General features: G+C 44.7%; 1 protein-coding gene across 1 annotated transcript in view; it reads left to right on the forward strand.

Annotated features, from left to right (window-relative positions):
- WNK3 (WNK lysine deficient protein kinase 3) overlaps positions 1-27925 on the forward strand; it is a 166505-nt gene that overhangs the window by 62935 nt on the left and 75645 nt on the right. Inside the window, exons 3-7 of the mRNA XM_060253263.1 lie at positions 14978-15150; positions 16087-16307; positions 19147-19304; positions 23877-23965; positions 26279-26498. Of these exons, the coding sequence (XP_060109246.1) occupies positions 14978-15150; positions 16087-16307; positions 19147-19304; positions 23877-23965; positions 26279-26498 (861 nt within the window). The remainder of the gene's footprint in view (positions 1-14977; positions 15151-16086; positions 16308-19146; positions 19305-23876; positions 23966-26278; positions 26499-27925) is intronic.

Genomic DNA, 27925 nt, shown 5'->3' on the forward strand with positions numbered 1-27925 from the left:
ACAGAGGGTATATGACTCCTAAAAAGTTGGCAAAGATGAACAATAAGATGCCAGACAGATATTGGAAATGTAAAAAACATGAAGGTTCTTTCTACCATATGTGGTGGACTTGTGAAAGAGCAAAAAAGTATTGGCAGATGATTCAACAAGAAATTTCTAGGATCTTGGGATACGAGTTTAAGAAAGTTGCAGAGACTTTTCTGTTGGGATTACAAATGGAAAAATTTCCAAAAGAAGATAGAACTATAATTTGGTACTTGCTTTCAGATGCTAGGACATTGTATGCGCAGTTGTGGAAGCAAGAAAAAATACCAGAAAAATGGGATTGGATTATAAAAGATATGACATGGAGTGAAATGGACAAATTAACAAGAATTTTAAGAGACTATGACTTAGAAGTTTTTAAGATGGAGTGGAAAAAGTTTAGAAGATATGTAGAAAAAGAATGGAAAATAAAAGGACATTGGACAATTTTGGATAATGATTAAGTTTTAGAAGAAAGAAGAATATTAATCTTGGTTTTTATTAGTTAAGGGTACCTTTAAATATTAGTATTTTAAGTAAATAACACCGGCGGGGTCAAGTAACGGGGAGAGGGGTGGTTAGAAAGTAATATATGGGATAGATAAAAAGAAGTTATTAATGATGCAAGAAATAGATATAGTTACCATATGTTACTAAATAAACATGAGTAATCACCAACTAATACAAATGTCAGCCTTTATTCCAAAGAGCTTGTGCCTTTATATAAGTAGATGAGAAAATGAGTTTCTTTAATAAGCTTGCGTTTTATTAGACTACGAAGGCAATTGCAGGCATCTAAACTTCAGGAACTAGTTTAGTTCCTGTAAGAATGGCAGCTGCCTGAGTGGTTGCTACCTGTTTCTTTTAATTTTAAACAACACAAGTATACAAAGGCCTTAAAATCTGTTCTGTCTTTTGAGAAACACATGAATGAGGGCATTATGTAGTTCAGTGAAGCAGAAGAGTTTCCTGTTCTAGTACCTGTTTAGCTAATAGCTTGCTTGCTTGTTGAAATACTTAACCATGGCACTGCTAGGTAAACCTGCTGAACAACTTACTGAACAGCAGTGCTTGGTTTGGGGTCCCCAGTGTGGTGCCTGTGGGCACTATGGCATCTGCCAATACCCTTCCCTGGCACCTTCCAAGTGCTGTTACAAAGTGGGTGGGGCCAGGTTGAGCAGTTGACCAATAGGGCTTCTGATTGGGCCACTGGAGACCCAGTGTTAGTTCAATGGCAGCTGCCAACAGTGTATTTTTAAAAAGTACCTCATTTCTCCCTACCGTTTGCATGGCTCTGCCTCTTGTAGCACCCCTTTTGTGGTTTGCTCCACCTCCTGTGGCAACCATTTTCTGACCGTGCCCACCGTCCGGTATCAGAATTCCAAAGGTACCTGCAAGCTTAAAGAGGTTGAGGACCTCTGGTTTATGGCATGGTGTTTGTCGCATGACCCTCTCCAACATAGCCATGCCTTTCTGGTATCTAAGTGTGGTTGTTATAATTTTGCCCAGAAGTTGTTCAAAGTTTGTTTTAAAAACAACTCTGTAATATTGAATTTATCTTGTTTTTTGTGTTGATGTGTTCTAGAGCAGCTACAGAGAAAACTTGTAAGCGGGCAGCAATGGAAATGTACCCTCACAGGGTTTAGAATAACCACCAGATCAAAGTTGCTACATGTGCTCATTGGGAATAGGGGTGAATTTTAACATTTTTACTGGTATTGTCTTTCTGGTGGGGCGGGTCTTGGAGCAGAAGAGGAGGTATGATTTGTGACACAATTTCTTCACGAACTTTGTGCTGGCTTGTACCAGTCTCTTTCATCTCTGATTGGGAGAGACAGACCTACAAGTCCATGGGCTTACAAAATAGATATAACCAGTCCATGATAACAGCCTGTAGAATTTTGCACCTGTTGCAACTTTCAATCATTGTCAAGGACAATCCTACATACCACAGTCAAGGTTAGCGCTTTATGGATCTGTATGGCCAGAATGTTCCACAGATGCTCCACAGACACCTGTTTCACCAATAACAGAGCTGAGTCCAAGAGGCTTGATAAAAACTTTTCATGGCGCGTGTCAAAAAAGTTGCAGTCCATCTAATATGGGGAGTAAGACCTCTCCAAAATATGTGTCTCACCAACTAAGTTCATCCTTATCCTTTCAGGATTCAGCAAAGGTCTAGATGAGGCAGTTCTCATTATACATAGTCTGTAATTTGAGGATGTCACAGTTTGCCTTTCAGTAGTTCAAACTCATTGCTTCTTGGGTCTTCTGGATTTTGGTGGAAAGGGATGTCAAGTCACAACCAATTTACGATATTCTGTAGGGCAGGGGTCCCCAACCCCCGGCCTGTTAGCAACCGGGCCATGAGTTGTATAATTATTTCATTATATATCACAATGTAATAATAATAATAATAATCCTGCTCTCCACTCCAAATCAGAGTGGCTCACAATCTCCTTCCTCCCCCACAACAGACGCTCTGTGAGGTGGGTGAGGCTGAGAGAGCTCTCCCAGAACTGTTCTTTCAAGGACAGCTCTACCAGAGCCATTCTAGCAGCTGCAAGTGGAGGAGTGGGGAATCAAACCCCGTTCTCCCAGATAAGAGTTTGCACACTTAACCACCACACCAAACAATTTAGAAATAAAAAGCACTATTATATCATCACAAAACTCTCTCTCGCCCCCCCCCCCCAGTCTGTGGAAAAATGGTCTTCCACAAAACCGGTCCCTGGTGCCAAAAATGTCGGGGACCGTTGCTGTTGGGGTTTTGAGGCAAGAGAGTGACAGAGGTGGTTTGTCACTGCCTGCCTCTATATCAGGGGTGGCAAACGGTAGCTCTCCAGATGTTTTTTGCCTACAACTCCCATCAGCCCCAGCCATTGGCCATATAGAGTTTATATAGTGGCCTTAGACTTCCTTGGTGGTAAAAAGGGGTAAAGGTAGTCCCCTGTGCAAGCACCAGTCATTTTCAACTCTGGAGTGATGTTGCTTTCACAACATTTTCACAGTAGACTTTTTACGGGGTGGTTTGCCATTGCCTTCTCCAGTCATCTACTCTTTCCCCACAGAAAGCTGGGTCCTCATTTTACTGATCTCAGAAGGATGGAAGGCTGAGTCAACCTGAGTTGGCTACCTGAACCAGTTTCTGCTGGGGTCAAACTCAGGTCGTGAGCAGAGGGCTCTGACTGCAGTACTGCAGCTTTTCCACTCTGCGCCACGGGGCTGCTTCCTTGGTGGTCTCCCATTGAAATACTGCTTAGCTTTTGAGATCCGATAAGATCAGGCTTAGCCTGACTTATTCAGGTTTGGGCATCTTCTGGACAGAAGAAACCATTTTTCCCCTCTTCTATTTTTGGAGATGATTCTCTTGGTTTTGGAGATATACCATATATCAGTAGCTCTTCCCATTTTTTCCGCATGATGTATGTCTTCTGGACCTTCTGTTTGCTGCAACTTTTCTTGCCTAGTTACAGTATGCCCTGTGAAGTTCAGTTCAGTTACTGTTCAGTAGACTGATGCTATTTATGAGTCTTGGAAATGACCTCTGTGCCTTATAGATCCTAAAATGGAATTGGCCTTTTATGCCCTTAGCATCAAACTGTTGGTTAATGCTCCGTTTGTAATCCAATACACCTCGTAACTATTTAGCTAGTTATGCCCTGTAAGTAGAAGCGTCCAAAAGTCTGAGGCAACCAGTGAATTGTTGCAGCGGTGCAGCTTGCATTAAAAGCAGTTTGGCATTAGCAAATTAATCTGTTTGAACTAGGAATTACTGTCATTTGGAAGGAGAACTCAGGAGAGTCTGGGGGGTTCAGCATTGGGTAGCATGATGTCAGGGCAGTTTGCATGTCCCATTTGTTAGTGTGGCCAGTGATCCGTTCCTGAACTCTGTCCAAAGCTCATTAACATCAGTAAAAAAATAAATGGGTTTTAGAGTGGGCCCTCATTTTATAAGCCTGGGCAAATATGAATGCCTTTTTTCATAAATAAAACTCTGTGTGTAAAAGAGATAGAGATAAAAGTGTGTGTATGTGTGTGGGGGACTTTTCCTTGGGCTTAGATTTTTGTGTCTCCAATATTTGCTTGCTTTAAAATTGCCAATAACAAAAGCAAATTATGTCCCCTGTCTATTGCATATTATCCAATCAGAAGGAAACAATGAAGCCTTTCTCATCATTCATTTTGCAAATTGCTCTTTGCTGATCACTTGGATGAAGACACATATTATAATATAGTGGGTTCTAGGCATTGAAGAGGCGAAGTGGTAATGATAACAAGCTTTTTATTGAGTAAGCATGGTAGGTGGCTGCACTAACAAGACTGGAGAACAGGGCCTGCTGGGCCAACTATACAACACTGGGTTCCCGTGCTAGCACGTTATTGGTTCATTCAAACCAGCAGGGGGCCTGTGATTGGAGCAGGGCAGTTTGAATTTGGATCCTACTTCTCATTGTTCCTAAGTCCCCAAACTCAGTCCTTCAGGCTGCAATGAGCCAGGCAGAAATACCATTGGTAACAACATGGATTCTCATACATAACACATATAAAATTGAGTTGTTCAGAAATCTTTTATTTGTCTTTTCAGTTAAAACTTGTGGAGCAAAGGGGGCTCTTCAGAGCCACGGAAACAGGGAACGGGTCAGAGTGGGAGAGGGGGCAGAGTCTACTTTGCCTTGGGCTGTTCAAGGATCTGTCCTTTGATTATTGCTCTTTCCCTTCCCCTCTTCTTTTCCTTGGCTTTGCCGTGTGTCCATGCTGCCAAATTTCTGCTAGCTGAGCATCAATGCCAAAGAAGTAAAAAGGATTGCCAATTTAAACTCACTCAAATGCCATCATACAGTTTACGGGGAAGCAGTAAAGAGAATGCATTTGGTGTTACGTTGTGTATAAACAGTCAGCAGATTGTTTCATGCGCCTGTCCCATGCCTGAGCATCTGGCTTGGTTCTAAAGCAAATGCAGTGTTTCGGCAAAAGGGGAAAGAAAATGACTTACTCATATTTAACTGTTATCTTAGCATTCATAACTGTCTTGTGCTGATTCATTATTAGAATAAACCATAGAGGCAGAAGTAGGTCAAGACCAGCCTAGGGCGCATCTTATACTTTTACCCTCCCAAACACAGAATCCTCTGTTGTGTTGGTGTTTGCATTGGTGTTTGCAAGAGTTTGTCCTTGAAGAAGCTTATAGATCATCAGAATCTTGCTTTAAAGTGAACTCTGTGAGCATCAAAGCACAGTTTCTTTTTGCTCTTAGGCCTAAACAGCACCCCCCAAAATACGTCTTCATCTTCCATCTTCTTGATCGTGTAGCTCCACATTGTGTCTGTGAGGGCCAGCCATGGACATTTTCTTTCTAGTTTAAAACCAAAGATGGGGGCACCTTGCCCCTTCTGGAGCTGGCACATTTGTGGGATTCCCCGCCAGAGTTCCCTCTAAGCTGTGGAGTCTTGTGAGCAAAAATTTTACTTTGTGAGGTACTGGCATGAAAGTTGTGAGCTACTACAAAAACTAATTTGCTCTGGGGCCATTTTTCCTGAGCTAAGACGAAAATGTGTGAGCCAGAGGCTTAAAAATTGTGAGCTAGCTCATACTAACTCAGCTTAGAGGCAACTCTCTGCCCAACATGTTATATTCTCTGATGGTGATCACCCCCTTCCCTCAGTCCCATTTTCACCACCACAAGGATAAGAAGCCTTCTGTACTCTGTTGATGTTCGTTGTCAGTATAGAAAAAACAGACTCCTCTTTCAAATATTTTTTTCCACACTTTTAGGATTCTTATCTGGTGAGAAACTGTCCTAATCCTAGAACTCTCCCTGCCTGTTATGCTTGTGGTTCCTTGCTATGGCTTCCAAGGTACTGAAGAAGAAGAAGATAAGAAGATATTGGATTTATATCCCGCCCTCCACTCCAAAGAGTCTCAGAGCGGCTCACAATCTCCTTTACCTTCCTCCCCCACAACAGACACCCTGTGAGGTGGGTGGGGCTGGAGAGGGCTCCCACAGCAGCTGCCATTTCAAGGACAACCTCTGCCAGAGCTATGGCTGACCCAAGGCCATCTCAGCAGGTGCAAGTGGAGGAGTGGAGAATCAAATCCGGTTCTCCCAGATAAGAGTCCGCACACTTAACCACTACACCAAACTGGCTCTCCAGGTTGTGTGAGCCAGAGGCTCACACAACGTTCCAAACGTTCCAAATGTGGAATGACAGTAATACACAGTGAGAAGCATGAGTTCTGCCTCTTGTGCTTAGGAGAGGCCCACAAGGTTGGATAAAGAAGGTAGAGAAAGAAGTACTTTTCTCCCTTTCTCACAATACGAGAACTCGTGGGCATTCAATGAAATTGCTGAGCAGTCGGGTTAGAACTGATAAAAGGAAGTACTTCTTCATCCAAAGGGTGATTAACACGTGGAATCCACTGCCTCAGGAGGTGGCAGCGGCTACAAGCATAGACAGCTTCAAGAGGGGAATGGATAAGCATATGGAGCAGAGGTCCATCAGTGGCTATTAGCCACAGGGTATAGATGGAGCTCTCTGTCTGGGGCAGTGATGCTCTGTATTCTTGTGCGGGGGGGGCACAGTGGAAGGGCTTCTAGCCCCACTGGTGGACCTCTTGATGGCACTTGTTTTTTTTGGCCACTGTGTGACACAGAGTGTTGGACTGGATGGGCCATAGACCTGATCCAACATGGCTTCTCTTGTTCTTATGTTCTTAACTTGCTGAGATTGCCAGCACTTCACCCCAAAGGCTTGGTCAGATAGGGCTTCTAGGCTAAAGGCTGCACTGTGGGAGAAGGCCTTGTCTTCCTCGGCTCCACCCAAAGGATTCCAAGTTCAGGTCTGACTGTCTTGGGTCCACTCCTCCCAGCTCTGGGAATAGTGACTTTTCCAGTCTTAGAGGCCTCTCCAACCGCATGGTTCCAACCCGGTAGAACCTAGCCTCAATCCAAGCTACACCTCGTAAGATCGAGAATTTGTATAGAGTAAAACAGGACTCATTTGAGTTTCCGTCTGTACCCACCACCATCCTCTTTGGTCATGAAGGACATGCAGACATGCCAACAACCTGGCCAATGTCAGTTGCCAGCGGACAGAGAAAGCCAGCATGTGGATACATTGGGGAGGAAGTGTTATGCATCACCTTCTCTTAATTTCAAAGTTGCAAATTATAAAGTAATTATGGGAGGATGCCAACTTTTCCTCTGAGAGATCCTGTCCCAGTACTTAGACAGATTAGCTGAAAATCCAAGTCCCTGACGAAATGTATCCAGTCCAAGGTAATTAAGCTGTCAAAACGAGATCGACACAGGAAGGCATTCTGAGGATGTATTGACCGGATCTCTGACCTCAGCCGTAGTTCTCTGGAGACCCTCATGGCTATGCAATGCCGCTCTCCCTCTTGAGACTCACTGTAACATTGAAGATCTCCCCTTCAAAGGATCAACTCTCTTTTCACAATCCACTGATAAGTTTCTTTCAGCTACGAAGAACCATGAGCCAGATCACTGAGCATGATCTCTTCAGTTCCAACCCAAAAGCACTATGGCTTCGCTACCTCATTCTACAGAGGCCAGCTGCAACACCACCAGCCTTCATTTGCAAATCCCCAATGCCCATACCAGGCACCCCCTTCTCAAAAAGGAAGGGTACCTCGAAGCCAAGACCTCCTCAGCAGAGGGATCAGGGCCAGGAAAAAAGGTTGTCTTGTGGGCAGGTCTGAGAAAACCTGAACTTTCTTACCCCTATGGTAGTCATCCAGGTTTTGCTGCGATCTTTAACAAAACTGTGTAGCAAAGCAGGTTTAGAGAAAATCAGAGAGGAGGAGGGAAAATCCTGGGAAGTGCGTGGGGGAAGCAGTGAAAACACCAGTTCCCTTCCCAGCAGTGTTGAACCGGGGCAGATGACCCAAGTGGAAGACAGATTTTTTTTCTGCTTCAGTCTGTGACTGATGAAGAAGAGACGTTCATCTGAGGCAATGATTGGTGTGCAAGCTCATGGGCGGAGAAGTGAAACTTGAGTCTGAAATTAGTATTAGGTGGTTTGAGTCAGACTTCAGGTAGCAAACCTCCCCAAGTCAAGGAGCAAAAGACTTGTGGCATCACAAGACAGTGTTAAGAACTTAAGACAGTATAAGCCATTGTTGCCTGTGGAATACACACTCTTTTGTGGCATGAGCATTTGTAGTCAAGAGCCTGCATCATCCTATACCAGCAGTTGATTAAGGAGGAGCTAATTACAGATTATTGTCAACGTTCCCTGCATTTTCCAGCTGTCTTTCCAAGTACATTTTCTCAAAATGCAATGAGCTGTACAAAATGGTAATGTATACGTATTGAGAAGACTCCCAAGTAAGCAAATTAAAACCAAAGGTAATAGGGTGCAAAAATTGCTCTTGTATATCATGAGCAGGGCTTTTTTAATAGCAGGAACTTCTTTGCATATTAGGCCACACCTCCCTGATGTAGCCCATCCTCCAAGAGCTTACAGGGCTTTTAGTACAGTAAGCTCTTAGAGGATTCGCTACATCAGAGGTGTGTGGCCTAATATGCAAAGGAGCTCTTGCTATAAAAAAACTGCTGATCATGAGCTTTAATTATGAATCCTTTTTTTGACATGGCCTGGATAGCCCAGGCTAGCCCTATCTCGTCAGATCGCAGCAGCTAAGCAGAGTTGGATAGGAGATCCCCAAGGAGTATGAGGCTCATGATGTGGAGACAGGCACTGGCAAACCACCTCTGAACGTCTCTTGCCTTGAAAGCCCCATGGGATTGCCATAAGTCTTCTGTGACTTAACGGCACTTTCCACCACTAAATACCCTGTTCACGTGCTTATTGCATTAGTACTAAAGAGTCGTTAACCAAACGAAAGACAATTCAAGATGGAAAACTGTCAGTTCTCCGAAAAATGCAGTTAATTTGCTAATGAATTCCAGATCTTCAGCCTTGACTCCCAGTTTGGTGTAGTGGTTAAGAAGACGACGACTGCAGATTTATACCTCACCCTTCTCTCTGAATCAGAGACTCAGAGTGGCTTATAATCTCCTTTATCTTCTCTCCACACAACAGACACCCTGTGAGGTGGGTGGGGCTGAGAGAGCTCTCCCAGAAGTTGCCCTTTCAAGGACAACTCCTGTGATAGCTATGGTTGACCCAAGGCCATTCCAGCAACTGTAAGTGGAGGAGTGGGGAATCAAACCTGGTTCTCCCAGATAGTAGTCCGCGCACTTCACCACTGCACCAAACTGGTTTAAGTGCATGGACTCTTATCTGGGAGAACCAGGTTTGATTCCCCACTCCTCCACTTGCAGCTGCTGGAATGGCTTTGGGTCAACCATAGCTCCTGCAGGAGTTGTCCCTGCTGTAAGAGCTCTCTCAGCCCCACCTACCTGGGGAGGAAAATACAGGAGATTGTGACTGTTCTGAGACTCTGAGATTCAGAGTAAAGTGCAGGATATAAATCCAATGTCTTTGTTACGATTTTTTGAAATATGCAAGAATAACATCCGTAAGCTTTAATATGTCAGAAATTCTTCACATTTATGAATCTTCTGGATTTTAATATTTATCTGGCATCTCCTACTACACAGATGAGGCTGATCTGTAAGAGGAAAGCAAATATAGGTTAGCTTGCAGTGGTTTATATTTGTACCTTGTCGAAATAGACACATGAAAAGAAAATGCAAAGTGAGGGCTTCAAAGGGTTTTGGGACTCAGGACGGAACCAGCAGAAGGAAAAAACCTCTAAAAATGGCACCTATAGCATCTATTACCTTGGTTAATTATAGAATGTTGTCATGCAGCCTTCAGAGTCACTTACCGCTACCTCTTTGCAAGGGGGACAAGTCAGTATTGGCCTCTCTGTGAAGTAATTCATACAAACTGGGCCATGGGAGGGCGGAGGGGAGGAATGGTTAAATAAAGCTTTCAGTCTCCCATGGCATGTATATGACTTCCCTTTGGAAGGCTCATGCCATTCCTAGAATCAATAGGTGCAGGTAATGTGAAAACGGTGAACAGTGGATTCTTATTTCCTCATAATGTTGAACATATGAACATATGAAGCTGCCTTATACTAAACCAGACCCTCGGTCCATCATAGTCAGTATTGTCTATTCAAACTGGCAGCGGCTCTCCAGGGTCTCAAGCTGAGGTTTTTCATGCCTACTTGCCTGGAGCCTTTTTAGTTGTAGAAGCCAGGGATTGAACCTGGGACCTTCTGCTTACCAAGCAGATGCTCTACCACTGAGCCACCATCCCTCCCTTTGCCACAGGCCTTTTGCCATGGCTTGGTAGAAGAGTATTGATAACAGAAAAGATGGTAGCATCAAACAAAGCAGCTTCAAAGAGCAAGTTGCCATAATGTAAAATTAATGCAGTTAATTTTAAACTCTTCATAACCTTTGGTGTTTAAATGTGATGCAGACAGCATATTTACAAATAGGTCTTTCCTTGCACTTCTTAATATTAATGCAATAGATCTCTGCTTTTGCAGCAACAGCCTTGATATCTAGTCTCTACATGGGCACGGGAGGTCGGGCTCCTTCGTCACTATCAGGTCTTCAGCCTTAGTGGTTCTGTATTGCTGTACTACTGCAAAATGTAATGAAAGTTCAACAGTTCAGGGTTTAATGTGCTGCTTCTGAAAGATTTCTCCAATCTTTCAATTGAAGTAGATGATGAGCCACTTCAATATTATTGTTTGTTGGAAGGAAAATCACACGTGGCAGTCCACTTTCTGTAATCCGGTTTTCTTCCTAATCTGTAACAGAAATATTTTGGTTTAAAAGGTGTTGTTTTGGTTTGTAATGGCACAGGAAAAGGGTGCCAAGAGTTAAAGCATTAGTCCATTTCCCCATTTATTGCATGTTTGTGTTTCACTTTATAATTTTTATATCGGATCTAGGAAGCTGGTAGATTTTTCTCAGCTTGCCCCTTGCCCCTCATGGCTAATAGTATCATGCTGGACTGTGTTGGCTGATTGACTTCAGAAGATAATAAATGCCCCTCTCACTTTGGAAGCAGGGCCGGTGTGTGGGAGTAGGCAAAGTAGGCAGTCGCCTAGGGCGCCACCTGGCCTAGGGGGCTCCACTGGGTGCCCCCTCCCAACACATGACTCTGGCTCCTGACTGCTGTCCCCTTGTCCTCTCCCATCACCAAGCTGCCCTCAACAAAGCTAAGCCACCCCCCTCTCCCCGATGTGTGACTTGGCCTCCCACCTCATCCTATCCCGCCACCCTCCTTCCTGGTGTGACCAGCAAGCACTTATTCTCACATTTTTTTAAAATAACATCACATTTTTTTGAAAAATTTAAATTAAAAATCAGTAAATTAAAAATGTGAAAGTAGCAACACAAGACAGGGGATTATCTGTGATGGCACCTTGCCTCTGGAACACCCTGCCCCTTGAAGCGCGACTGGTTCCTACTTTACTTTCTTTTAAGCTTCACACCAAAGCACATCTTTTTAAATCCAGGTTTTTAATTAGGGGTTTCGTCTTATCAGCTTTTTAATGGTCTGTTACTGTTTTATGGATAGTTTTTGCACAGCTTATGTTTCATAGCTTGTTTTTCTGTTGTCTTTTCTAATTGTAAGCTGCTTCAAGCAGGACTCTGAAGAGGCAGTGTAGAAATACCTTAAAGTAATTAATGTTTCTCCTCTTTTGCCTTTGTAAAAACAAGCAATATTACCGCTATGAGGGGGGCCTGCTTGGTGAGTCGCAAGTGGTGAAATAGACGTGGTGACCACGTTCCTTCTAAAAATACATATGAACAAAATGTTGGTGGTTTATGCATCCAGTAGAGCCTGTGAGAAGGTGGGAATGCCCAAGAGTTTATAAGCTGCTTCAAGCAGGACTCTGAAAAGGCAGTGTAGAAATAACTTAAAGTAATTAATTTTTCTCCTCTTTTGCCGTTGTAAAAACAAGCAATAGTACCACTATGAGGGGGGGCTGCTTGGTGAGTCACAAGTGGTGAAATAGACGTGACTACTTCCCTTCTAAAAATACATATGAACAAAATGGTGGTTTATGCATCCAGTAGAGCCTGTGAGGTGGTGGGAATGCCCAAGAGTGTGACCGATTCCCCACTAGCCTTGCGCTGCTCTCACGCTGCTCTTCTCTGCAGGGGTTCCGTCGGATTTCACACTATCTGCCCTGGAGCTGCAACTAGCTTCGGCTTTTTCGTGCGGCAAACAGAAACTGGTTTTTAGAGGTTTCTGTTTGCCGTGCAAAAGAGGTGAAGCTAGTTGCAACCCTGGGGCAGGTAGTGTGAAAATGACAGAACTCCTGCAGAGAAGAGGAGTGTGAGAGTGGCGTAAGGCTAGTGGGAAATCGGTCTCTGTCTTTTTGTGAGACTAGGGTTGACAGCTGGCCTGGAGAAAAATATCTTCTCCCATCAGTAGAGTTTTAATGTGTAGAAATGAGCATTTAAAGTTTTTCATGGCACGAAGGGAGGGACATTGGCTCAGTGGTAGAGCATCTGCTTGGTAAGCAGAAGGTCCCAGGTTCAATCCCCGGCATCTCCAACTAAAAAGGGTCCAGGCAAATAGGCGTGAAAAACCTCAGCTTGAGACCCTGGAGAGCCGTTGCCAGTCTGAATAGACAATACTGACTTCGATGGACCGAGGGTCTGATTCAGTATAAGGCAGCTTCATATGTTCATATATGTTCATAATAAGATCCAGTTAAGTCCCTATTAAAGACTTCCCCCCCCAAAACCTGTTGGCAAGGCAACCCTTGTTTTTGCTGTCAAGTCACAGCTGACTTATGGTAACTCTGTAGGGTTTTCAAGGCGAGAGACGTTCAGAGGTGGTCTGTCATTGCCTGGCACAGTCCTGGTATTCCTTGGAGGTCTCCCATCAAGCTTACAGCCATCAAATTTCCAATATCTGATGAGATTAGGCCAAAAATGGTAGTGAGCAGGGCTCTCCAAACCCTGCGTGGGGCTACATATCCAACTAAACATCATATTCATAAATAGCAGCCATGACACAGGGTGATTAGGACTGGGGCCATGGTATGCGACTGCAATTTAAAAAGGCCAACACTATGCTGGAAATTATTAGGAAGGGAATGGAAAACAAATCAGCCAGTATCGTAATGCCCCTGTATAAATCGATGGTGCAGCCTCGTTTGGAATACTTTGTACAATTCTGGTCACCACACCTCAAAAAAGATATTATAGCATTGGGAAAAGTGCAGAAAAGGGCAACTAGAATGATTAAAGGGTTGAAATACTTTCCCTATGAAGACAGGTTAGAACGCTTGGGGTTCTTAAGCATGAGGGGTGATATGATAGAGGTTTACAAGATTATGCATGGGATAGAGAAGGTAGAGAAAGAAGTACTTTTCTTCCCTTCTCAAAATATGAGAACTCGTGGACATTCCATGAAATTGCTGAGCAGTTGGATTAGAACAGATAAAAGGAAGTAATAATAATAATAATACTTTTTATTTATATCCTGCCCTCCCTGCCGAAGCAGGCTCAGAGCGGCTCACAACATTTTAGTGCAATACAATACAATACAATATAATACAATACAATAAAATCACATAATTCAATAAATACTAGATTATATAACCATCATTTAAATCAACATTCCAATTAAAATTAACAGTTATGGTGCTAAATTACAGGTTTTTAAGAAATTGATGGCAGAATACAACAGAAGCGAATCTATCATTAGCTCAGCGAAGGCCATCTTAAAGAGAGTGGTCTTGCAGGCCCTGTGGAATTGGTCAAGACTCCACAGGGCCCGCACTTCATCCAGAAGTTGATTTCATAGGTGTGGAGCTGCAATAGAGAAGGCCCGGTCCCTTGTATTCTTCAATCTGGCCTCCCTCAGCCCAGGGATATTCAGCTGGTTCTTTCCCGCTGACCTCAGTGCTCTCTGGGGTTCATATGGGGAGAGACAGTCCCTCAGGTAGGCAGGCCCTCGACCATATAGGGCTTTAAAGGTAATAACCAGCTCTTTGTACCGAACCCGGTATGCAACCTGCAGCCAGTGCAGCCCGTGTAGCCCCGGCTGTATGTGCTCCCACTTCGGGAGCCCTAACAATAGCCTAGCCGCTGCGTTCTGCACCAGCTGCAGCTTCCGGGTTCGGCACAAAGGCAGCACTTCTTCAGCCAAAGGGTGATTAACACGTGGAATTCACTGCCACAGGAGGTGGCGGCAGCTGTAAGCTAGCCAGCTTCAAGAGGGGATTGGATAAACATATGGAACAGAGGTCCATCAGTGGCTATGAGCCACAGCGTATTGTTGGAAATCTCAGTCTGGGGCAAGTGATGCTCTGTATTCTTGGTGTTTAGGATGGGCACTGTGGGAGGGCTTCTAGTGTCCTGGCCTCACTGATGGACCTCCTGATGGCACTTGGGTTTTTTTGGCCACTGTGTGACACAGAGTGTTGGACTGGGTGGGCCATTGGCCTGATCCAACATGGCTTCTCTTATGTTCTTAAGTAGGAGAAAGGAGATGTTACCATTTTCCTCTACCATTTCTGTACCATTTCCCTTGCCTCCATTGATTCCCTAGAGATGCAGATTGGCCTTTTGAAGAATAACTGCAGATTGCTTGCAGGTTGTTTGTATATTTCCCTTAGTGGTGATACATAACCTCCTGGGTTCTTCTGTCATTTCCCTTGAATTTTCTTTCTGTCTCTGATAAAATGTTGGTTTTTGAAATGGCAGGCACTATTGGGACCCCTAAACTCTGATGCTGGCTTCACTAACAAAACTCTCCCATCTCTTTCTGCATTGAGATTTATAGTTATCCGGGGCGGGGGGGGGGGAGCTGTTAGGTGTGTGTGGCCACAAGCACTTGCCAGTACATGCTGCTAGTTACTCTCCAACTTCTGTACCCTGGAAAAAATCTATTTGCAGCCATCATCAGAACAGCTAAACAGGTGTTTGTTCTAGCCAGTGTGATGATTACATAATTTTTTTTCTTAATTTCAGGACAGGAAGCTGACCAAAGCAGAGCAGCAGAGGTTTAAAGAAGAAGCCGAGATGCTCAAAGGGCTGCAGCATCCTAACATTGTCCGGTTTTATGATTCCTGGGAATCAACGGTCAAAGGAAAGAAGTGTATTGTATTAGTAACGGAACTGATGACGTCTGGGACTCTGAAGACGTACGTTTCCCCCGATTGTGTCCCCAATCCCCAATCAGTGTTCCAGCAGCCAATCTTCTTAATTCCTCTCCTTCTTCCTCTTCTTCTTCCTCCTCTTCCTCTGCTCCCCCTTCCCCCTCCTCCTCTTTGCGCATTTACAAATTACAAATTTTCAATCTTTTAAGCAACTCCAACAATCATGTACATCTGTCAGCATAAAACAAAAATGGTCAATTTTGGTCAATATGTAGATATCCTAAAAACATCTTCTTTAACTGTATCATATATCATAGTCAATAAAGATATCATTTATTAATAATATTTGGAGCTTCATTATGCGAGATTAGATATTCTAATATTGGAAACCACATAGCTTCAGAATTTGTAGACTGAGTGTTATTTGATAACAGTTTTAAATTTGCAGTAATTTTACTCGTAATGTGTAGATCCCAGAGCTTTTTGTGCCAGAGGTCAATAGCAGGTTTCCGTTTATCCTTCCATAACAAAGCTATTGTTGCTTTTGCATCATATATCGACATTGCTATAGTTCTGTTTACAGTAGATGGAATTGAATCTTCTGATCTCATATTAAAGAATAACGATTCTGGTTAGATCTCAGCTATATAACCTGTGATGCCTTTTATTCACTGCAAGTCCTTATCCACGTTCTAAAAATACTTGGTGGGTTCTGAAAGGCACCATTGTCCTTATGGAAATGTTGTCGGGGTCCCATTATATATAAACACTTCTGGAAATTTATACATCTGTAAATGTTTCCTTTTTATTTATTTATTTGCATTCATTTTCTGAACTCTTATGGATATGATGGTGATAATCAGCCGGTACAGATTCACTTGCAGTCTGGGTACTCTTCCTTCTGTCAGTGGATACTGTACTCTTAGTATGCATGGAGTAACATGCCTTCTGACCATCTGCAGTTCTTGTGTTCTCCTTTAGATACTTGAAGCGTTTCAAAGTCATGAAGCCAAAAGTCTTAAGGAGTTGGTGCCGACAGATTTTGAAAGGACTGCAGTTCCTACACACGAGGACCCCTCCTATCATCCACCGGGATCTAAAATGTGACAACATCTTCATCACAGGCCCCACTGGATCGGTGAAGATTGGTGACCTGGGACTGGCTACCTTAATGCGCACATCGTTTGCTAAGAGTGTCATTGGTGAATATCGTGTGTTCCATTGGAGAACCCCTTGTGATGAGTGTTTGTCCTTCCTAGAGATTAGATACTCTAGTTCAGGGGTCCCCAACCACCAGTCTGTGGCCTGCTAACAACCAGGCCATGAAGTGAGGCAGAGATGCCTCAACGCCCCCACCTGCCCGGGACCCAGGCGGATGAAAGAGGCAGCACAGCCTCACTCCAAGGCAGGGAGGCAGCCTTGCAGCAAAGCAGAGCAGTCCCGCTGCCCCTTTTGCCCGCCTGTATCCCAGGCCAGAGGAAGCGCCAGCACTGCTGCAACCTTTGCCTACCCCTCATTTATAGATCCCCACCGATCAGCTGATCGGTGGGGGGGGGTCTTTAAATGGGAGGAGGAGGCAGCTTGGCCTTCTGCTGCCTGGCCTCCTAGCGGGGAGGTGACAGAAACAGTCCCAGTCTCCTCCCCATTTAAAGACCCCCATGGGGGGAAGGGGCATGGACACCTTTTTAGCACCTTAAAGTCTAAAAGAAATTGTAGCAGGAGAGGAGCTTTCGTGAGTCTCTGCTCACTTCTGCAGATACCATTTGAAGAAGTCTCTAAAGAAGTGAGCGGTGACTTATGAACGCACATACCCCGACACAGATTTTGTTAGTCTTTCAGGTGCTCCTGGGGCAGCAAAAACTCCAGCGCTACCCCCACTGGTCCATGGAAAAATTGTCTTCCACGAAATCAGTCCCTGGTGCCAAAAAGGTTGGGAGCCACTGCTCTGGTTGCATATGGGCAGAGCTTTAGCTTTAGGAAAACCAGTTCAAGCTTAAGATCAGAAAATGAATGCAAGAAGAAAGCCAGTTTGGTGTAGTGGTTAAGTGTGCGGACTCTTATCTGGGAGAACCAGGTTTGATTCCCCACCCTTCCACTTGCACCTGCTGGCATGGCCTTGGGTCAGCCATAGCTCTGGCAGAGGTTGTCCTTGAAAGGGCAACTTCTGGGAGAGCTCTCTCAGCCCCACCCACCTCACAGGGTGTCTGTTGTGGGGGAGGGAGATAAAGGAGATTGTGAGCCGCTCTGAGACTCTTTTAAGTGGAGGGCGGAATATAAATCCAATGTTGTCTTCTTCTAAGATGGATAGTTGTGTCAGTCTGTCTGCAGCAGTAGAAAAAAACAAGACTGAGAGCACCTTTTTAGCGCCTTAAAGTCTAAAAGAAATTGTGGCAGGGGTGGAGCTTTCATGAGTCTCTGCTCACTTCTGCAGTTACCATCCGAAGAAGTCTCTAAAGAAGTGAGTGGTGACTTATGAACGCTCATACCCTGACACAGATTTTGTTAGTCATTAAGGTGCTCCTGGACTCTTGCTCTTTTCTACAGTTCATGCTTAAGTCCTCTGAAGGGAGGTTGCGTGCAACCTGGAGAAAAAATGTCCCCACCCCAAATAGAGTGTTAATGGGATGTCATTTGGCAGGTGACTCTGTTTACCTCCATGCCATGAAAAGTGTCACTTACCTACTTTCATGCATTTCATGCATGGATTCCGCCCCCCCTCCCAGGTTGTTAGCAACTCTGTCTGAAGGGCTGACTCTTAGCTGTTTGTAGTTTAGCATTTTAATCCAATGGATGGGAAGAGTTTAATTTAACACATTTTAATCCAATGGATGGGAAGAGTTTAATTTAACAGATTTTGACTTTGTACAGGACTTCCAAGCAGAGGAATTCATATAAACTATGCTAGAAGTGGTGGGTGCAAAGGATATCCTAGCACATTCCACAGTACTCTGAACACATCCCCATATGGTTGCATTAAGGGGATATGCAATCAGCTTTATAAACAAGGGTGGAATTCTAGCAGGAGCTCCTTTGCATATTAGGCCACGCCCCCTGATGGAGCCAGTCCTCAACATTTACAGGCCTCTTTTTTGTAAGCTCTTGGAGGATTGGCTACATCAGGGGGTGTGGCCTAATATGCAAAGAAGCTCCTGCTAGAATTTCACCCGGGAGTACCTTTACCTTTATAAATATTTTTACCCCAGGAACCCAGCTTGCATATATATAAATAAACTGACAGCATTTTTCTTCATTTTGCCCAGAGTCATAGTCTATTCACATATTTAAAGCGATGAACAAATTGTTAGCATTTTGGCTGGCAGTAAAATCTGGTGTAACAATTTCTTCCCCATGATGACCTTGGAAAATATTCCTGTGGATGCATTCTCATGAAAACATTACATCGGAGAGCGATACGTTCTGCTGTATCTTTTGGAAGTGCCAGATTCAGCACGATCAGTAAAGATGTTCCCATTTCGCTCATTTAAATGAGCAAGCGAAGGAACAGTTTCTTCAACCATATTAATTGCCTGTGAAGCGTGAATGTATATCTTGTGTAAGAGGCCCATGCGTGTTGTTCTGAACTCAAGTCCTGATTCTACTGTTGGGTTCTATTTCCCCATGTGTGCCTAATAAAAGTAGCCTCAAGAGCCAGTTTGGTGTAGTGGATAAGTATGCGGACCCTTATCTGGGATAAGGGGTTTGATTCCTCGCTCCTCCACTTACAGCTGCTGGAATGGCCTTGGGTTAGCCGTAGCTATCACAGGAGTTGTCCTTGAAAGGGCAGCTGCTGTGAGAGTCCTCTCAGTCCCACTCACCTCACAGGGTGTCTGTTGTGGAGGTAGGGAGGGGAGAAGATATAGGAGATTGTAAACCTCTTTGAATCCCTGATTCAGACAGAAGGGGGGTAGTGGGATTTCAGGATGACTGCACATGCAAGATTTGGGTAGATAGTGCCTTTCCTGAAAATCCTGACTAAATTACACTAGTGTCCTAAAATACACCAGGGCAACAATTGCCATTTTGTTTGTGTTCTGTTTGCAGGGACACCTGAATTCATGGCTCCTGAGATGTACGAAGAACATTATGATGAGTCTGTAGATGTCTATGCTTTTGGAATGTGTATGCTGGAGATGGCAACCTCAGAATACCCTTACTCCGAGTGCCAGAATGCAGCTCAGATCTATCGGAAAGTAACCAGTGTAGGTATAACTTTTTTATTTTCATTAGGGCAAACCTGGCAGCTTAAAAAGGCTGAGCCTTATGAGTTAGAATGTGTGTTTGGCCATGTTGCATTCAAGCAGTGGCAACACTCAGTCTGAGCACGTCTTTTCTAATGTCGCTGAGTTCTTCTAGAATAGCTCATCTTTTGTGATGTCAACTGAGCAGGCTGTTTGGTGTAGAGACAGCATGATCGGTAGCCCTCCTGCAAGCTAAGCTTGCTGATTTGAGGACTGGGAACATAGGGCAGAAAGCAAACATTCCTAGGGGAAACCACAGTTCTCTCCAGCTCTCTCCAGGCAATGGCAAACCACCTCTGTTTGTGTCTGCCCTGACTTGGACGGGCCCAGGCTAGCCTGATCTTGTCAGATCTCGGCAGCTGAGCAGGGTCAGCCCTGGTTAATACTTGGATAGGAGATTGCGAAGGAAATCCAAGGTTGCTATGCAGAGGCAGGCAATGGCAAGCCACCTCTGAGCATCTCTTACTGTGAAAACCCTATGGGGTCACCATAATTGGCTGCAATAACAGCACTTTCACCACCACATCTCAGAAGCCTACCAGTTGCCTTTTGTAGTCATGACAGGGCCAAAGGAGTGCCAGTATACTGCCAGTTCTTCCCAGCTGACGTAGGCCCTTTCATAATCAGGTTGAGTTAGCGTGGGCTAGCTGACAGATTGTTAGCCTCCAGCTCACACATGTTTGTCTCAGCTCAGGAAGCATGACCCCAGAGCACAATAATTTATGCAGTAGCTCACAACTTTAATGCCGGTAGCTCACAACATAGAATTTTTGCTCACAAGACTCTGCAGCTTAGAGGGAACACTGGTTGGCAGCTCCAGTAATAACTGCCTCTGTTTGTTCAGCCCTCAGAAGTAACTGAAACTGTGGCAGCTGTTTCTTCTCCAGCTAACGTGTATGTCTTTAGCTGTAAGGATCTGGAATCACAAACAGAGAAAATGGGTTAAAGGTGCAAGAGACTATGGGAAGCTGTTTACCAGTAAAACCAACAGGGATTCTCCCTGCCGGTACTGAAACATATTCCCTTGAGTTTGCTGTGGTTCTTAGATGTGAACACCTGGTTTATAACACACTGCTGAGATCAGCTCAGAATAATTTTGACTCTTAAAGTGGAAAATCCAAATGGCCTTCCACCAGTTAGCAGGGGGGATAATGTATTGTGGAGGTCGCTTGCATAAGCCGTACTGAAAAGAACAGGAACTAATTTGCAGTTAATTTGAGTTCTTAGGATGAACTTCCTGGTGGATTAGTACCCAGTGGAACAGAGCTCTCATCTGTCCAGGGCTTTTTTGTAACAGGAACTCCTTTGCATTATCAATGATAATGTTATGGTTTGTTTTAATTAATGCTCTAACTGGTTTTTAAGGTTAAATTAATGCCCAATTTTAATGTTCTTACTGTAATTGTTTTATTAATGTACCATTGGTCATTGTGTTGTTTATTACTGTTTCATTTATTAATGTACCATTGGTCATTATGTTGTTAGCCGCCCTGAGCCTGCTTCGGCGGGGGAGGGCGGGATACAAATAAAATTTTACTTACTTACTTTGCATATTAGGCCCCACCCCCCTGATGTAGCCAATCCTCCTGGAGCTTACAGTAGGCCCTGTATGAAGAGCCCTGTAAGCTCTTGGAGGATTGGCTACATCAGGAGTGTGTGGCCTAATATGCAAAGGAGTTCCTGCTACAAAAAAGCCCTGCATCTGTCATATGTAGTGAGATGAGGTATAACAACAGCTGAATACTAACTATAGCTGTTTCCCCAATTAGAGGCCATTTTCAGGATACAAGATAGAAAAATGTTTGTATTATGTATTTGTATCTAATTAAAAAGTTATAGGAGATACACAAAATAAAGAGGAGGGACGTTGAGGTTTGCCTGTATAATGGATTGCACCCTAACCGTTCAAACAGATGAAATTTGCACCTACTGGATTGTTTTAATGTTATTAAGTTAATATTTACTGTTTTATATTGTTAAATGTAAAAGTTTTAACCATTGTATGTTTTTATGAAATGTTGTTAACCGCCCTGAGCCTGCCGAGGTGGGGAGGGCGGGATAGAAATAAAATTTATTATTATTATTATTATTATAAATTTGCTGGAACAGATCTTTCCTGCCTCCCCCTTCTCTTTGTTTCCTTTGAACAGTCTGTTTTTGAGGCTTAGGCGATTCTCCTGAACAAAATGTTGTGCAGCATAGGTGAATACAGTGAGGAAGAAGAATTGGAACACCTGCTCACCCCCATGCACCTCTCAGCCTAACCTGCCTCACAGGGGTGTTGTGAGAATAAAACAGAAGAGAGAAAAATTATGTAAGCCGCTCTGGATCCCCAGTGGGGACAAAGGCAGGGTAGAAATAAACTGAATAAAAAATAAACAAACAGAGCAAGCCTCAGAACCAAACTTTTAAAACATATATGTAAGTACCATAGGATGTTAGGGGTATTTTTATCATTTATAATAAATAATAATAGTAATTTAGGTGGAAAGCACAGTATAAATACAATTTATATATTTGTTTACTTCATTTATACCCTACTGGTCTCCCTGTTGTGGCTTAAAAATGACTTACATTGTTCTCTACTCCGTTTTAACCTCACAACGTACAACCTTGTCAGGTAGGTTAGGGTGAGAGTGTGTGGCTGGGCTAGGGTTAACCATAGGGATGCTATCCTCCAGGTGGAACCTGAGGATCTGAAATAACAGCTCATCTCCAGACTACACAGATAAGTTCCCTTGGACACTTTGGAAAGTGGACTGTGGCACTGCACTCCACTGAGGTTCTTGTTGTGCCCTGATGCCAAGAGTTTACCATCCTGGAGTCAAATCTCCAAGAGTTTACCATCCCTACCCAGCATCAATAATCAGCGGTTAGGAGGACCTGGCAACCATAGTCACCAAGCAAGCTTCTGTGGCAGAGAAGAAATTCAAACTTGGATCTCTCAGATCTCAAACCATCAGAGCTCAAAGTCAGCAGGAGCGCACAGGAACACCAATCCTTAACCTCCTCCAGCCGGGGTCTACATGCTGTGGGGAGAGACCTGCCCACTGCACATGGATCCTGGGGCCGGCTTCTGTTCCCGGGTGGTTTCAGCCACCCAGCAACAGAAGCCTCCAGCCGGGGTCTGCATGCAGTGGGGAGAGACAGATCCCGGAGCTGGCTTCTCTTGCTGGGCAGCTTAAAGTACCTGGTGAGAGAAGCCTCCAGGCGGGGTCTGCATACAACGGGGAGTTCCCGGGCTGGCTTCTCTTGCTGGGTGCTTTGAAGCCTCCAGCTGGGGTCTGTATATGTCAGGAGGTGTGGCATATGCAAATGAGGTATGCAACCAAGCTCCTGCACCTATGAACATATGAAGCTGCCTTATACTGAATCAGACCCTCCTGGGTCCATCAAAGTCAGCATTGTCTACTCAGACTGGCAGCAGCTCTCCAGGGTCTCAAACTGAGGTTTTTTACGCCTATATGCCTGGACTCTTTAGTTGGAGATGCCGGGGATTTAACCTGGGACCTTCTGCTTCCCAAGCAGATGCTCTACCACTGAGCCACCCTTCCTTCCTTCCTTCCTTCCTTCCTTCCTTCCTTCCTTCCTTCCTTCCTTCCTTCCTTCCTTCCTTCCTTCCTTCCTTCCTTCCTTCCTTCCTTCCTGAACATATGAAGCTGCCTTCTACTGAATCAGACCCTCAGTCCATCAAAGTCAGTATTGTCTACTCAGACTGGCAGCAGCTCTCCAGGGATGGAAGGCTGAGTCAACCTTGGGCTGGCTACCTGAATCCAGCTTCCGCCGGAATTGAACTCAGGTCGTGAGCAGAGAATTCAGACCATAGTACTGCAGTACTGCTGCTTTACCACTCTGCGCCACGGGGCCGTTATTTTCTACAACAAAGCCCTGCGCAAAGCAATTATGATGTTGGGGTGTGGCCTAATATGCACATGAGTTCCTGATGGGGGGGTTTCTACAAAAAAAGCCCTGACTCTCATCTTTGTGGCACCAAACTTTTTAGTATATGATTGGTGCAATTCTAAGCACAGCAGACTTAGAAGGGTTGTAACTTTGCTTAGGAACCTCACTGTATGTGCCCCAGATTCCAAAGACAATACAAGGAACTAGCTGCTTTTCTTTATTAGATTAATTTCCATTCACAGTCACGAAACGGCCTTATGCCTGGGTGTGAATGGTCTGATGAAGCTAAAGGAAAAGATTAGTCAAATGGATTAGAATGGATTTTGTCCCCTTTTCACAATATTACATAAAGCCTAGACATCCAGCATTGATCTCATTTAGAAAATAGCTGGGATTAAAAAAAACACAACAGCTACCATTTGGCACATCAGTTGCGTTATTATCAGTTGGAGTTGCTTCCAAGTAAATCTGTGTAGGGTCAGGTTTTATGAGGCCGAGCTAATTCCGCTAACATAGGCTGTTTGGGAAGGGCCTTGTAAATTGGGGATTTTCCACAGTTCTGTCCAGCCGCTGCAAAAGAAAACTCCTGCTGCGTGTTATCTATTAACAGCTGCATCCCTTTTCTCCTAGGGCATTAAACCTGCCAGTTTTAACAAGGTAACTGACCCGGAGGTGAAAGAGATCATTGAAGGATGCATTCGGCAAAACAAGTCTGCTAGGTGGGTAAGCCCATTCCGTGCTCCCCCGTCGCTTCAGGCAGCAAAAATTAAGAGGAAGCCTTTGTAGGTTTTAACGGGGCCTTGTCTGCAACCGGCAGCAAACGACCTGATTAAGCGCAGCATTCCTGCTTGGGGTAGCACTTCCAAGCACCTGCATAAATCCTTTTGAAGTCGGAAGGAAATAAAACCCATGAAATGTAAATCACAGGGCTAAATTGGGATTCTGTCTGGCTCATTTCCAGAATGATGGGGAGTAAGAAGAGCTGTATGTGGGTGGAGGGAAGAAGAAGGCCCAGCGGTTCCAATGTCAGAGGGCATATACCAGCACAGAGAATTTAAGCTTCTGGTTAGGGATATGCCAGCTACTAAGTGGGTTCTGAGAACCCTCTGGAATTATGGCTCATCTTCAGACTACAGAGACCAGTTCCCTGGCTTTGGAGGGTGTAATCTGTGGCACTGAGGTCCCTCCATCTGCAAATCTCCAGCAGCTTCTCAACCTAGATCTGGCAGCTGTAACCCCCGTTCCCACACCAGTGGCCAAAAGAGCCAATTGCAGTGGTTAAGTGTGCAGAGTCTTATCTGGGAGAACCGGGTTTGATTCCCCACTCCTTCACTTGCAGCTGCTGGAATGGCCTTAGGTCAGCCATAGCTCTCGCAGGAGTTGTCCTTGAAAGGGCAGCTTCTGTCAGAGCTCTCAGCCCCACTTACCTCACAGGGTTTGATTCCCCACTCCTCCACTTGCAGCTGCTGGAATGGCCTTGGGTCAGCCATAGCTCTCGTAGGAGTTGTCCTTGAAAGGGCAGCTTCTGTCAGAGCTCTCAGTCCCACCTATCTCACAAGGTTTGATTTCCCACTCCTCCACTTGCAGCTGCTGGAATGGCCTTAGGTCAGCCATAGCTCTCGCAAGGAGTTGTCCTTGAAAGGGCAGCTTCTGGGAGAGCTCTCTCAGACCCATCCACCTCACTGGTGCTGATTTCCCACTAGCCTTTTGCTGCTCTCACTCTCCTCTTCTCCACGGGGCTTCCGTCAGATTTCACACTATCTGCTCCGGGGCTGCAACTGGCTCCACCTCTTTTGCGCAACAAACAAGATCCTCTAAAAACCAGTTTCTGTTTGCTGCGGGAAAAAGACGAAGCCAGTTGCAGCCTCCGGGGCAGATAGTGTGAAATTTGACGGAAGAGGAGCGTGAGAGAAGCATAAGGCTAATGGGAAATCGGTCAGGGTGTCTGTTATAGGGGGAGGAAGATAAAGGAGATTGTGAGCCACTTGGAGACTCTGAGATTCGGAGTGGAGAGCGGGATATAAATCCAATGTCTTCTACTTCTGGTATGCATTTGAATGAATGAGTTTGGATCCCAGAAGTCCTGTCCTTGTCTCATTGAGAGCTGGTGGTTTAGAGCAGAACTGAAGGATTTCTTGGTTCTCTCTGTAGCTTTTCTGGAGTGATAGAAGGTAGGATTCTGCATTTCTTACTTTGTACTGGTAGTTTGTGCAAAGAAAGAGGTGGTTACTGAAACTGGAATTTTTGGTTCTCTTCTTCATTTTAACCAATAAGCAACGTCAAAGGTAAAGGTCCCCAAACCTTTTTTTTAGTTTTCAATAAATTAACAATTTATTGTATTTTCATAACTTATAAATAACAAAATAAATATGCAGTACAATAGTTATAAATTTATAGACTAATAAAAATACAGCATGTTAACTAACATCTGTTTTAAATATATATTGGACGTTTTCAAAATATGGTTGTTTCAACCCTTTTTGAGCATGTTGGCATCTTTGGAATTCTAAGGCAGGTTAGTAGGCGAGCCACAAAATGGCTGCTGTGGGGGGTGGAGCCACAGGCACATAAATGCACACAGAGGAAGCCCAAGTGCGGGGGGGGGGGGGAAGAGGGGATGATTTAAGCAAATACACTGGGGAAGAGAAGTGACTTGGAGAATAAAAACCAGCACTGTTGGTGGCCAGTCAAAAGCCCTGCTGGGCAAGAGTCCTACCCAGCCCTACCTACTTTCTAAAAGCACTTGGCGGGCCCAGGGCCCCTTATCTAAGGAAAGTGACTTTTTTAGCATCGTTTTTAAAAATTCAGGTGTCTGCTTTATTCGTCCCCAAAGGAACTGCTGGATAGACAGCATGCTATCTAAACTGCTAAATAACATCCAAGTGCTGTGTATAGTTACGTGTGAACTGCATGGTTATGGAGAGCCCCCAGCAAAGCATAGTATTTGGGGAAAGATGAGCGCACCGATTGTCAGCCAATCTCTGTTTTGGAATTCCAAAGACTTTCTGTTACCTCCCCTGTTTTACCGCCAGATTGTCCATCAAAGACCTCTTGAACCATGCCTTCTTTGCCGAGGACACCGGACTCCGGGTGGAGCTGGCAGAAGAGGACGATGGGCTGGATGCCTCCTTGGCTTTGAGGCTGTGGGTAGAAGATCCCAAGAAGCTGAAAGGAAAGCACAAAGACAACGAAGCGATTGAGTTCAGTTTCAACTTGGAAACGGACGTCCCGGAGGAAGTAGCTTGTGAGATGGTGGGTGTTGCCCTTGCTTCCCTCATTCTTTTCTTACCTCATTTCTAGCGTGGGATTTCATCCTATATCATTTTATATTTTCTCTTTTATGGTCTCCTTTGTTGTCTGTCATGTAGTCATACTTTTCCTTTGGGGTCACTGCTGGATCTAAATATCTTCCTAACATCTAAATAAAACTTAGTCTTCTTCATGAAATATCTAAATGAAACTTGGTCTCCTCCACCCTGCACTTGGTTTACAAATACATAAGAGAAGCCATGTTGGATCAGGCCAATGGCCCATTCAGTCCAACACTCTGTGACACACAGTGGCCAAACAAACCAAATGCTCAGGAGATCCATTAGTGGGGCCAGGACACTAGAAGCCCTCCCACTGTGCCCCCCACCGCGAGCACCAAGAATACAGAGCATCTCTGCCCCAGACAGAGAGTTCCAACAATATGCTGTAGCTAATAGCCACAGATGGACTTCTGTTCCATATGTTTATCCAATCCCCTCTTGAAGCTGTCAATGCTTGCATCTGCAGCCGCCGCCACCACCTCCTGTGGCAGTGTACAATGTAAAGTACTGTGGCAGTATAAAATGCAAGTAAACCCAGGCCTCAGATTCAGCAGGAGCTCACAGGAGCACAGCTATCTTGTCCATTGGATAGTAGGTGCAGCTGCATAACAATCCCTGGATTAGGAGAGCAGCCAGTAAGCCAGCAGGAGCTTTGCCACACCCCCAGCAGCCCTCATTAACCCCTGGAGAAGCCCACGGCACCCTTTCTCCACTTCTTATGTGATTTTGGGTGGCGGGTGGCTTGCTGGCCTTTTGACTGGGGGGCGGTGGCCCAGGAGAGCCCCATGTGAGTGAGGCCTGTTTGGGCTGGCTGGATCTCTAGCCAGCCCAAGCAGACCTTGCTCGCCCGGGGCTCTCCTTTCTTGCATTGGGTTCCTTTTGGCTGTGGGGGGCAGTATATGCTAATGAGTTATACTAATGAGCTCCATCACCTATTTTTCTACAAAATGGCCCCCGACTAAAACTGTTTTTGAAGCCCAGTCTGAAAAGAAATTAACTTAGCTGAATACACTCAGACTTTCTTCCTGAGAAAATGAGAACATTCTTTTTGACATACCGGTCTTCTCTGTGTAAGAAGACCTGTGCATATGGGAGCATTGACATGTCTCCTTGTGTTCCCAGCTCGAGATTGGGAAATTCCTGGTGATTTGGGGTAGCAGAGCTTGGGTTGTGTGGAGTTTGGGTAGGGACCTCAGCAGGATATAAAGCCATAGAATCCACCTTCCAAAGCAGCCATTTTCTCCAGGGGAACTGATCTCTGTAGCCTGGAGATCAGTTGTAATTTTAGAACTTTGTAGCCACCAACTAGAAGTCACAAAGAGGTTATACCACAAGTAAGGCTGAAAAATCACCCAATGCTATGTTGTT

Source organism: Heteronotia binoei, chromosome 13 (assembly GCF_032191835.1).
Source record: "Heteronotia binoei isolate CCM8104 ecotype False Entrance Well chromosome 13, APGP_CSIRO_Hbin_v1, whole genome shotgun sequence".
NCBI lineage: Eukaryota > Metazoa > Chordata > Lepidosauria > Squamata > Gekkonidae > Heteronotia > Heteronotia binoei.